Below are 12540 nucleotides of genomic sequence, written 5' to 3'. Positions count from 1 at the left end.
TTATCTCCACGCTGCCCCACCGTAACGTCAGATGATCATAACTCGTATCTGCAGAGCTGCAAAAGCACCAAACTAACAGAAACAGGCTGAACTTACCTCGTTAGTGTGGCCAATGGCAGCACGGCATGTCCTGCTCTGTAATGTGACAGTGACCAGCCTGTTGTTCTGTTTTCTAGATGATTAAAGTCAAATTTATTTTTAATTTTATTTCATTTAAAGACCCCAAAACATTTTTAATGACACGCTGATTAACAAGCTGAACATATGAAGCAGGAAACCTTTTAACCATGTGTACAATAGATGTCTTTATTGTTCAAAGACTCAAACATAACAATTTATTCATAAAGTCATTTTGAAGCAAAAGGAAAAAAAAAAAGCTGGTCATGTGAGTCTCACATTTCAGCAACGAGTTCCAGGTTCCCACAGATGCTTTATCATAACATCGCTCGCTTAGGAACACGAGGGAACGTCCTGGTTCGTTATCAAACCAAGGAACAAAAAGTCTTTACATAAGATTCTCACAGACTGTATAAAAAGATGGCCGACATGACAGCTCCCTAAAGTGAAGCCAAACTCTCTCTATCGCCCCCTGCTGACTGGCTGCAGTATAGCTCATAAAGCCCGCCTCCTCCATGTTAACAGATGGGACATGAGTCAAACTATAAAATCAAAATACACGTCAAATAAAATTTTCTCAAACATGGTTTCTGTCATTATAGTTAGTTCTTATCATGCTGATTTATGTCCAAGTTTACTTTTAATTAGTTATTTGATGCTATCAAAAGGGGGTGTGACCTCATGATTGACAGCTCTGTTGACGAATCGGGCTGCAAGTTAAATGTGTTTTGGGTATTTTGGCTTCACTTTTGTACAACCAGAAGAAGACGTGTGTCGTCCATCTTTATATACAGTCAATGCTCATCGTAAACAGAGGAAAAGGCCTCTAACTGCATCCGTTTTTTTGGGGTCATTTAAATCTTGCATCCCCAGTCTGCTGCGTCCACATTCTGTCGATATAATTTGTCGTCCATTTTCCCCGACCAAAATCATCTGCCGGTCGGCCGTGATCGGGCAGAAGGAGCAGCGAGGCCGGTGCAGCGAAGGTCCGCTGAAACTGGTCTCGGTTTTTGGAGACGTCGGTCAGCAGGAGGAAATCTGCTGCTTGTGGATCCACCTCTTCTTCAGCTTCTCTGCTTTGGCTTTTTCTTTACAGGCTGGAGGATAAGAGAAGAAACCACTGATGAGTCCGACCATCTCTGAGGCAAATAGCAATGCTAGTAGAGTAAATCCGGTGATGATGTTAAATAACAATTTTCTAATAACCATTTATAGTAACAATCTGAACATGTAGTTATAAAAGATGCTGTTTGTATTAACTACAAAATGTTACAGCTACGAATTGAGCTAAACGCTAACATCAGCATGCTAACATGCTTTCCACTGAAAAGTAAGGATGTTATTTAGAAGGTCTGCACGAAACGGGGACAAACTGTTATGAAGATACGATGTGCCGCCATTTAGAAAATATTGAAGTTTGAATATTAGCTGTAACTGACAGCTCCTGTCTTTCTGCTGTTCAGCACCAAACTGACACCATTAATCTGAGGGCAGCTAACGGCTAACATCCCATCAGGCTACATCTAATGGGACGAATCAGGCAGGCAGTCTTTCGCAATGTGTTCATTACACATGTTCATTTTGTGATGGAAGTGTGATTTATTGTGCAGCCACATTTAGAAGATATAAAGGTAACAATGTTCACAATATGAGATAGCGAGTTAGCATGCAAATTTGTTCTAACTAGCATGTGGCTAAATGAGGGAGGGCTCTTTGCATACTGCTATGCAGCTAGCGCAAGAATGAATCAAGGTCTGACTTCACCACAGATGTTTGTTAGCTTTGTGATAATTGGACCTCCTTCATGTGTTTACTTTCTCACTCCAGCGCCTGACACATCTAACCAATGAGCAGAGGGATCCCTCACAGGCGCCTTTAAGTGATTCACTTTAATGGGAAACATTAACTAACTCCTCAACAGACAGTAGGCGATGAGGGATCACCGCAGGACTTTGTAGAAGACGCAAATGTTTGAAGAAAGAACCGCTTTGTTTTGGTTCATTTACAGGAGCTGTTCTTCTGTCGCTGCCCTCGGCGTTTCCCTGGGGGCAATTTTCTTCTGATGCCAAGATGTGATTTTATTGTAAAACACAGAATTTCGGAAATTTAAAGACCAAAAAAATATGGGGAGAAATGTACACTATAAACAGTAAATAATTAAAAATAGATTTGACAGGACGTTACACTGACTCAGACCAGAGTAAACGACACCTGCAGTCTGTGTAATGACTTTTTGCTTCTTCTCTTTAAGAATACACGACATGCCTTTCAAAAGGTTAAAAAATCTTAACTCACCCCAGTCTTTCTTGACAAACTGCACCGCTGCACTTTTATTTCTCCCCTTCTTGTTCTGGAGGGAGAGCAGCTCGGTACCTGGAAGCAGACGGACATGAACCTTTAAATACATTAAACACAAAACGGGCTGAAAGTCAGGCTGACAGGCATGATGTCGCTGTCGTCTCCATAGCAGGAGTCCCAGAGGAGCGGACGCCTCAGCGGGACGAGACAGACGTTTCTGTAGCAACGCTCAAATTGAGACAGATCATCGTCTTTACAGACTACTGCCACAGAGTGTAGCTTGCAAGTATAATGTCAAAATAAACAATTGTTTGTGTTCGTTGGAAGGTGTTATTCTACATCTTTACAGGCCAAAACAAACCACGTCTAAGTTTGTGACTTAATACTTTCTGACTTCCTGTCTTTGGCTCTCAGCTCCAAGCACCGTGCTTCAGAGCTAAATCTTTAAAAGCTCACCGTCTCCAGCCAGGAGGCCCTGCTGACGGTGATTATGAGATGTGATGTAGAGCAAAGAAATAGTCCCTTAATGCCTTCCTCGCTCTCCACAGTGCACGGCGCTCCAGGATCTCTCTCAAAACACAATCTAACCAGAGCCATCTTCAGGTTTTACAGTGTAAACCAGTGGGAAAAACACCTCCACAGGTCTCAACTTTACAATGTATACACGTAGTTCTGGTTATTGACGACAACTTTGAGTGTCAACAAAACAAAGACGGAACTTTATTTTCCATGTTTTGAAGAACTGGGGAGAGTTAGTCAAAGGTGGGCATGTCTGGGCGCTTTGGGGTCTAGACGGTTAAATTTGGTCGCAGGACTTCAAACAACTGGACAGGCACCTGAAGGCCTCATGCCACCGTGAGTGTGTCAGCGTTTGAGCTGCAGCGTGATCGCCACCATCTCATCTTTTTATTTAATTTTTGTGTTGCCTTTAATTGCTTTTTAGCTTTATCCAATTCTTTTTAATTTGCCTCTTTAACCACCGTCTTTCCTCATCCTTCTGTCTCCTCTCTGCTGTGTTTTTACATCTTTTGGTTGAACTTCATATGGTCCTGCTGTGTCTGGCCTCGTTTGTCAAAGCACTTTGTAAACTCTTGTTGGTAAAAGGTGCAATATAAATAAAGTTATCATTATTATACTTACTTGTGGTCCTGCAGCTTCCTGGTCCGTACAGTCTGGACTGGATGAAGTCCTCGGCCGCCTCCTGCTGGAAGGACGCTGATGATCGCTCCCTCACCGTCGCCACCGTGTAGTTTCCCTTCAGACTGACAAACAAACAGGAACACGTACACATTATACTCTAACAACTTGTCCTTTAATATGTCTGCTGACAGGAAGTCTAATACTTCTTTTTAACTACATTATGACTAACTAAGATATAGAAGTATAAAGCGGTTTTACATTAAAAATCTGTGTCTCTCCGACACTCTACAGAGGACATGCAAGCTACATGCTAACGTTAGCGGAGATTGTTTGGAGGTTAGCATTCCTTGTTCACAAACTTTTACCAGGAGCCGATTTATCTGCAGAGGTCTCCTCGTCTTTAAAACAAACATACAAAAACATTGCAAACTAGTAAAAACACTAATGAAGGAGTTCCATAAATCAGAGTATCTGCAACACTATTCAGTGGACACAGTATGTCCTGTTAGGGGGCTGCTAGCAGAGCGGCATCTAACAGTTTCCTCATCTGTGGAGGATGTAGGGAGATGGCTTTCACTCACTGTCTGTGGCGCTCTTTCTTCCTTTTTCACAGAGGACACGCTCTTTCTTTCTCTGCTATGTCTGCTGTGTGTGGGCTGTTTGATCTATTCACATCTTCTCAATATGTTCAGAGTTTATCACCATTATCAAGGAAAACATAACAGCGATCAGCTAGTTTTAGAACCCAGCCCTACTTATAACAGCGTCTGCAACTCGAACATATATTAATTTATATTATTAAATTAATATCAAAAACATTTAAAGCCAGTCGACTGAGGAAATAGTCTAAACTTGCCGAACAGGACAGCTCTGGAAACATAAGAAGTATTTTGACCTGGACAAAGCAGGAGAAAGTGTCCACATACTTTTGGCCATGTGATGCATTTCATTCATCTACTTCTGATCTGAGCGTCCAACAAGGAGAGAAAGCTAATCACAGGTCTGGATTATTATTAACTGCTGACAATAAACATTTATTATGAATAAATGCTGGAATCAATAAGATATATTTCATCTTTATGTCTTTAGTTTTAAGCATCACATTCTTCATCCGTAGATGGTTAATATTATGGTACTACAGTTATGACAGAAGTAGATTTACATACTTTCGGGCATGTGCCATTTTCCCACTCTTCTTCTTTTTCTTCTTCCCGCACTCCTCCTCCTCCTCCTGCTGCTGCTGCTGCTGCTCTTCACCTGGGTGAGGAACATAAGTCATAGTGAGGCTCATTCTGCTGCTCAGTTTCTCTCTGTTTATGGTAGATGTTTGCCTCTTTACCTTCATATTCAGACTGCTTCTGCTTCCTGCAAAATAGAGCAGATTTAAGTGTTCACTGAGCAGAGATGAAGGATAACATGTACAAAGATAAAGAGCTGCAGAAGAGTCACAAGAGTAAACTTACTTTGAAGGGGCCGACTCGATTTCCTCCAACACATCGGCGGGTAAAAGTTTTCTTTTCTGTGAGAAACAACACGTAAATAAAAATCATACAGAATATATTTCTCTGCTTCGTCAAGTCTTTCTGGTTCTTTTCAATGTTTAATAAGTTGAAGCAAAAACCTGTTCATTTCCCCGAATACACACAATAATTAAAACAAAAACATGACTGAGACACTGCAGTCAAGCATCAGCTTGTTCAAGGTATTTGAGAGGTCACTTTGGGTTCTGTAAAATTGTGATGAGCACTTTCCACACTGCATAGGCTCATCGATTAATCGTGAAAATATTCATCGGGCAAAGCGATAATTAACCTAACATCTTTTTTCCAGTCCTAAACGCTTACCTTCTGTTCCTGGAACAGTTCCTGTCTCTTCCGTCTCTTCTCTTTCAGCTGCTCCTTTTCTCTGCCAACATAGAAATGTGTCTTATCTAACTTAGATGCAAACTTATCACATATAATATATCAAACGTTGTTCAATATTTCTGGTTAAATGTTTTCCTCTTTAAATATTAAACTGCTCTTTGGGACAGCAGTAAGCGGGTTTTTTTGGACAACTCAGCACACCAAAGTCAATTCAACTATTGTTAAACACTGCGTATGTTGCTCATATGCAAACTTACATGCCTCACATTTGACATGATTGAAAATTTGATATAAATATTTGCCGTCTCAAACCTCACTTCGCAATTAAGTGGTGTTATTTTGACAACCAAATAATCGTGAGCTGAAAAGTGCTACATGAGAGCGCCGATGTGAAAAGTTCTCCAAATAGAATAAGAACAAGTGTCAAAAACTCTTAGAGTTGTACTTATTCTTCTCCTTAGCGAGAAAACACCTTAAGTCGGGTTGTTTTGAATTGAGTTTGGCTTGCCGGGTCCGCCCGTACACGAGAGCTAGTTAGTTACCTTCTGGCTCTGTCCAGCGCCTGTTTCATGCTACGTAAAGCCTCAGTCTTTGAGTCTTCAAAGGTCACCTCTTCGGGTGCCTCATCGTCACTGGACGCAAGCACTAAACTGAAATCTTCAGTCTGTTCTTCGATATCTGCCGTCTTTGACGACGGAGCTTTTTTCCCACGTTGTTTCTTCGCCATGTTTGCTCGGCTAATAGTCAAACGTCATCATTCTGCGCCACAGCTTGATGCATATAAAATGTTGTGTTGAGACGTCTGCCCCCTAGTGGCAAAACGGAGACTCACAACCAAAAAATGAAGTGCAATCGAGGAATAGGTTACAACCATGGTTTTAACGTTGTCATCAATACATTAACTTACACTTAATATTTGTATTTCTGATTCGTCTCACTATGTGTAACTTTATTTATATATTATTTGCATAGAAATATAAAGAAAAAATGTTAGCAAGCATTTATATTAGTTCTGATAATCTGATAAGTATCTTGGCAATTTTCGACATTCATATGAGTAAATCTAGCAACTTAAGCTCATGTTTTGCTTTTTTCAAACTGCTTAGCAGTAAAACTTACAAAATTATGTATCTTCAAAACGTACTCCTGTACTCAGTACTTATTCGTGTGTACATTGTTTTAAATATTAATGCATTTTATTGTACTCATATTGTTACTATACTTAATTCAAGTTTTAAGCAAGATTTTTTGTTTTTGAACTTTAAAAGGATCCTGCAAGCTTTTACTTTGAAAGACAAAGACAGGAAATCCTTTTCGAAATAACCGTTGCGAGCTTGTCAGCGTCAGGTGCAGCCCGCTATCAACAACAATAACAACGGGATTAGCTAACGTCACTCTGGTTTTCCCTGACACAATGCACCGACTCTTGTTCGTGTTCCTAGCCGCAGCAGGGGCCTCTGCTCTCGGCGTCCGCAGGCTGGATGTCTCCGCGGCTGCCGGGCCCTGCCTCGCCCCGCTGCAGTGGGAGGGCAGGTGGGTTCTGTATGACCACAGCACCGGGAGGAACAGCCGATCCGCTGTCTCATACGACGGCCTCAACCAGAGGATCCGAGTCCTGCAGCAGAACAAAAAACACACCCCGTGTCAGAAGTAAGGACCAAATTTCTACAGCCTTATCAGCATATTGCACACAGTTAATATTGCATGTAACAGTGGTTAAAACACATTTAAATCTGAAGATAAGTAATTGTCTTAATCTTATAACCACCCATTATTTTATTTTACCAAATGGTTTTAATGTGAATAGCTCTATCTAAAAAGACGACCCCGCTTTCTAGTAAGAAACCTTTACTAAACAGTTAGAGGGCTTATTATTGATAAAAATGTATTTATTTATAAATCTAAGCTTTACAAATCTGTTAAAAGCCATTATTAAAAACAACTTTTGGGTTGCCAGGTTGTGAAACAGCCCTTTGGCTGGCGATTATCATTTTTGGCTGGCTGTAATGTTGATTTAAATGTTGGTCTAAGCAAAATAAGCAGAACAAAATGGAAATTTGTTCCAGTTTCTTTAACAGTCACTTGCACAGCTGCAACAATTAATGGATTCGGCTCATTAATTTATTTATTGCAAGTTATTGTTTTTATCATTGATGAATAATTCCAGTCACTTTTGAAGAAGAAATATCAAACATTTTGGTTCCTGCTCCTTGAGTGTTTGACGTTAATGACAGTAAATACTGAGGCTTTAGGTTTTGGACAAAAAAAGCAGTTTAAAGACGTCACTCCTCCCTCCTCCCTCTTTCTCTTTTTCTCCTGCAGGTTTTTTGAGTACATCTACTTGTACCAGAGCATGGTGATGTTTCAGATTGACCAGAAGACCAAGGACTGCTCAAAGATCGCTCTGACTGAGGCCTGGGATCCCTTCGACATTCCAAACAACTCCACGTTCGAGGATCAGTACATCATCGGAGGACCTGGGGACAACGTGGAGGTTCAGGAGTGGTCAGACAGGAAGCCGGCACGCCAACGTAAGCCTGGTTTCTTTTTTTATATGATTTATTTTGGGATTTTCAACACCAAAAAGGAAACATTCTGTTGAATGAGGTAATTAATTGCAGAGGTATTAATGATACTAAGACAAAAACCACAAGAAGAAAACTATAACTAATAAATAAATGCAATAACATTTGAATGAATAAAGTAACAACAAAGAAAGGACAGAGCCTGGTTTTCAACTAAAGCCACTCTGAGGACAAAAGTCATGATTTATCTTAAAAAAAACACCTGAAAAAGTCCGTGTTCACAGTCACTTTTGGCTCTGGTTTGGTCTCAACCAACCAAAAAAAATGTTTTTCTAAGCGCTGCAGATTTTTGCAATAAATGTCTGTAGGTTTGATACTACAATCAACCATTCCACAGTAATGGAGACGATTAGCAAGCATAGGATGCTAATTTGTAAAGGCTTTCGAGTGGGGGATAAGTCAACCATAGACTGTATAAAAAGATGGCTGACATGACAGTTCCCTAAGAGTGAAGCCAAACCCTCTCTATCGCCCCCTGCTGACTGGCTGCAGTATAGGTCATAAAGCCCGCCTGCTCCATGTTAACAGATGGGACATGAGTCAAACTATAAAATCAAAATACACGTCAAATAAATTTTTCTCAAACATTTTTCTGTGATAATAGTTACTTCTTATCCTGCTGATTTATGTCCAAGTGTTGAGTTTTCTGACAAGTTTACTTTTAATTAGTTATTTGATGCTATAAAAAGGGGGTGTGGCCTCGTGATTGACAGCTCTGATGACAAATGCGGTTCCTGCAGCGTTCTGTTCCCCAGCAGCAGAGTAGAGCAGCTATTGAAGGATTGAAACCTCCTGTTCCTCTTTGCTCTGCCGTAACGTTTGCTCGTCTCTCCGCCAGATGAGACCTGGGTGGGCGTTTACACTCTGAAGGACTGCTACCCGGTGCAGGAGACCTACACCAGGAACAGCAGCGTCACTACCTCCACCCGCTTCTTCAACCTCCAGCTGGGCATCAGCGACCCTGACGTCTTCACCCCGCCCAGCACCTGTCAATCAGCTCGGCCTGAGAGGATGTCCGAGTCCAACTGCTGAGGTCTCCCCCCGCCCTCACCTCTGGCCTTCGAATAATCTGGAAGTTTCTTTAGTTAAATAAGTGTCTGTTACATTTAGTCTAACAGGTGTACTATAGTTGTACTGTTTTCTCTGGTTTCTGCTGAGTTTCTATCGTTGAACAAACAAAGAAAACAATCAATGACTACGAGGGTAAAAATATAAAAACAAGTTCAAATCAAAGGATAAAGAAAACTAATTCAAAGTTCAGATGAAGACATCAGCGAAAACTTTAGGTGCCTCCAATAAGAATGACAATGAGATATTCTAAATTGGTACTTCAGTCTGAGTCTGAAATCACGCCCTTGTTCACCCCCTCAATCCTCCCTCTGTAAGAGACCCTCAGTAGTTTACTCTGAGTCAGACCTGACAGCAGGATTATTGGGAAGAAGGTTTTGATTTTGAGGCTAAATTAATTGTCATTTTGAATTGCGCCATATTATTTAGATGTTGCCTGTGGCCTAAATTTTTTACAGATACTCGACTGTAATAAAGACAAATAAAGGATTGACTTCATGTTTGCTACCTGGAGATGGAAATAATGTCCTACCCATTATTTCCTAATATGTAGTACAAGTAGTATGCTGCAACTTTCTGCATTAAATTAACACAGATATGCATTTAAAAAAAAAAAACTAGCTTGCATTTTTCGTCATCATCAAAAAAAACAAAAAAAGATTTTACTTACAAGCACACATTGCAGATTTTCCACACATCCTGCAGGTGTCACGCATAAACAATATGCCCAGCCCAAAACAGGCCTGCAGAAGACAAAAGCAGACGTTTCTTCCAAGCTTTAGAAACAAAAGTGGCCCACTAATAAGCATTCAAATTAAACAACATCCTGTCGTCAGTACAACTTAACATTTCAGGATTTTAAACCTACGTTTCATCAGAAATAAGACAAATTACAAACACAATTAGTGAAGAAGCTCTGATCCAAATGGAGCAATAACCCCAATAAGAAAAAACAGATACAGTTTGGGACATAAGCGTGTGTTTAACTCACCATCTAGTTCTTTAATAAAAAGTGAGGCGATGGCAGCATTCGTGTTACTTTATTTTACCTCTAATGTTCACCCATGGCAGCGTGTGCTCACAGTGAGCAGCACACTGAGATTGAAGACTACAAATCTGCGTTAGTTTACGTCATCACTTACTCGTTCGGTGTCACTTCACTGTTGTATTTTGCCTCCATTAAATATGCTACATTGCAGTTTGGGATTGTTAGCAGGAAGTGAACATTCAGGCACTTTATATGTAGTGCATTTTAAAGTGAAAGAGTGTGATTTTTTTTGATTTACTGCTAATTTGCTTACTGTTGTCATGAGACATGCTAGCTGAAAACTAGCTAACAGCTAATAATAACAAGTGCTTATATGGGGATTAGCTTCATGCCATACAGTTCTAACAAATACTCTTCCTGCAACCGGTTAGTAATATTAATTTCCAAAAGCTAACAGGTTAGCGAACAGTTGTGTTTCAGTGAAGCGTTCTGACTACATGCTAACAAGTGTTTGTGTGACTCTGCTCACCGTGGGCAGATCGATAAATCCAAATATTCCATCAAACAAATTAAAGACATATTGTGAAGTTCACGGCACAAAAACAACTTCAGAACGTAGCCATTCAGATTTATTTTCTAACGCTAGCATGAGCATACATCTCAGCGATGACTATGCCTGGATACTGCGACCACTTTGAAGCCCAAATCTATCAATCCCGATTGATCCATTATTCATTTGGTCCTAAGGTGAAGAAGTACAAGCATTTAATCACTTTCTTAAAGCTGTTGAACCAACAGCGTGGAGAGCTGCAAATCTCCCTGAAGAAACAAACTATACAACAAACCTGCACACACCTTGGGCCTTTTGCCAACCCTCTACGCCCTCTCCATGAGCACCTCCACTGTGTTTTTGCTGGTGCCATCCCAAACCTCTGAGTGTGGAGTCAGAGTGGGTCATAAAACCGAGTCAAAACAGCGAGTCTGCACCGATGCTGACTTACTGACCGTGTGCAACGCGGCACTGAAAGTTCTGTGTATAGCCAGCACAACGTTAAAATGCTTCCTACTTCAGTGTGAATGCAGGATTAGGCCCTACACTTTAACGCCTTGATGGAGTGTTAGTGGGGAGGGTCCGGTTTGAAAAAGGCCCAAAAGTTTAAGGAAGATTTGTCTTTGTTGATTTGGGTCTCTTACTTTAGGTTATGACTTCATTACGGGTAAAACTGCTGCACTATTAACGTTAGACAGATACGGTGAAAATAACTGTAACTGATAACAGCTTCATGCAATGCTGCATTTACTGTGATGACCTGAACACAACAAGACGTTCAGACTACATTGACTCAAACACACAATAAAAGATGTTTGGTGGTTTGTGTTTCACAGTAGTTTTCTTTTCACATTTCATACAACAAGCATAATAATAATGATTTGTTGTGGGTTGTTTCAGAGATAAAAGACACATCTTTACACCTTTGGTTTTTCGGTCACGCTCTAAACATTCTGGTGTGACCGGGAAGTGAGGGATGTGGAAACAAATCGACAGTGACACCACAGGATCCTTTGAATTAGAGGATCTTAATTTAAACCTCTCTTTACTGACGTTGTTTGAAGCTGTCAAAGTCCCGGGGAAGTTTTCACAAGTCTTCCTGCAGGTTAATCAGCAGGTTCACAACAAGTGTGAGAAGTGGTGCACAACACGAGAGGGCGCCTTCATCCTGCTAACCAGGATGTTTTCACTCTGTGTGCATGTTATAGTTAAGAGCATGTTTTTATGCACATCAGATACATTTATAAGGAAAACACTTGGATTGAAGGTTGAACTGATAACATGTTGGTGGTCAAAGGTCAAAGTTCAAGGTCACTGTGACCTCACAAACCATGTTTTTGGTTGTAACTTAAGAACTCCTACGCTAATTATGATACAAGTTTGCACAAACGTCCTCCTGGACTCAACAATCTGATTCGATTTTGGTGGTCAAAGGTCAAGGTCACTGTGACCTCACGTCCATCTCATTCTTGTGAACGCGATATCTCGGGAACGCCTTGAAGGAATTTCTTCAAATTTGCCACAAACGTCCACTTCAACTCAAGGATGAACTGTTTAGAATTGGTGGACAAAGGTCAAAGGTTAAGCCCTAAACCTGACTACACATAACACGCTTTTGGCAATAAGAATTCATACGCAAATAACTATGACAAATGACAAGATAGGATAAGATGATAAAGTGATGCCATTTTATACCCAAAAGGTCAAAGGTCAACTTCACTGTGAAAACATAATGTTGGAGGAGGTTTAAAACTTCACTGGTGTGATGAAAACGTCACTTCGAGGAGACTTCTTTGAGCACAATTGTGAAGAAAATAGATGAGCATGTAATAAACGTCTACATTTTCCAGATCCATCCAGTCAGTACAGTCTGCAGGTGAGCTGCAGGGCCACATCATGTGGTGCATTCAGGTCCTCTGGCGATTACTC

At 40.7% G+C, this 12540-nt stretch overlaps 2 protein-coding genes across 2 annotated transcripts; one reads left to right on the top strand and one right to left on the bottom strand.

The window, feature by feature from the left end:
• Positions 1 to 287: 287 nt before the first annotated feature.
• nol7 (nucleolar protein 7) lies at positions 288 to 6147 on the bottom strand. Its single transcript, XM_069685237.1, has 8 exons — positions 5963 to 6147; positions 5400 to 5460; positions 5019 to 5074; positions 4895 to 4920; positions 4722 to 4812; positions 3556 to 3677; positions 2413 to 2490; positions 288 to 1214 (listed from the first exon to the last, which is right to left on the bottom strand). Exons 1-8 carry the CDS (start codon positions 6145 to 6147, stop codon positions 1141 to 1143), a joined length of 693 nt encoding a protein of 230 aa, XP_069541338.1. The 3' UTR covers positions 288 to 1140.
• A 620-nt stretch (positions 6148 to 6767) lies between these two features.
• On the top strand, positions 6768 to 11433 carry epdr1 (ependymin related 1). Its single transcript, XM_069685580.1, has 3 exons — positions 6768 to 7070; positions 7743 to 7951; positions 8844 to 11433. Exons 1-3 carry the CDS (start codon positions 6835 to 6837, stop codon positions 9035 to 9037), a joined length of 639 nt encoding a protein of 212 aa, XP_069541681.1. The 5' UTR covers positions 6768 to 6834; the 3' UTR covers positions 9038 to 11433.
• The last annotated feature ends 1107 nt before the right edge of the window (positions 11434 to 12540 follow it).

Source organism: Semicossyphus pulcher, unplaced genomic scaffold (genome assembly GCF_022749685.1).
Source record: "Semicossyphus pulcher isolate SPU_LCO1_2020_fin unplaced genomic scaffold, fSemPul1.0.p SCAF_7, whole genome shotgun sequence".
Taxonomy (NCBI): domain Eukaryota; kingdom Metazoa; phylum Chordata; class Actinopteri; order Labriformes; family Labridae; genus Semicossyphus; species Semicossyphus pulcher.
Note: the sequence above shows the minus strand (reverse complement) of the source record. Positions and strands in the feature narration are given on the sequence as shown.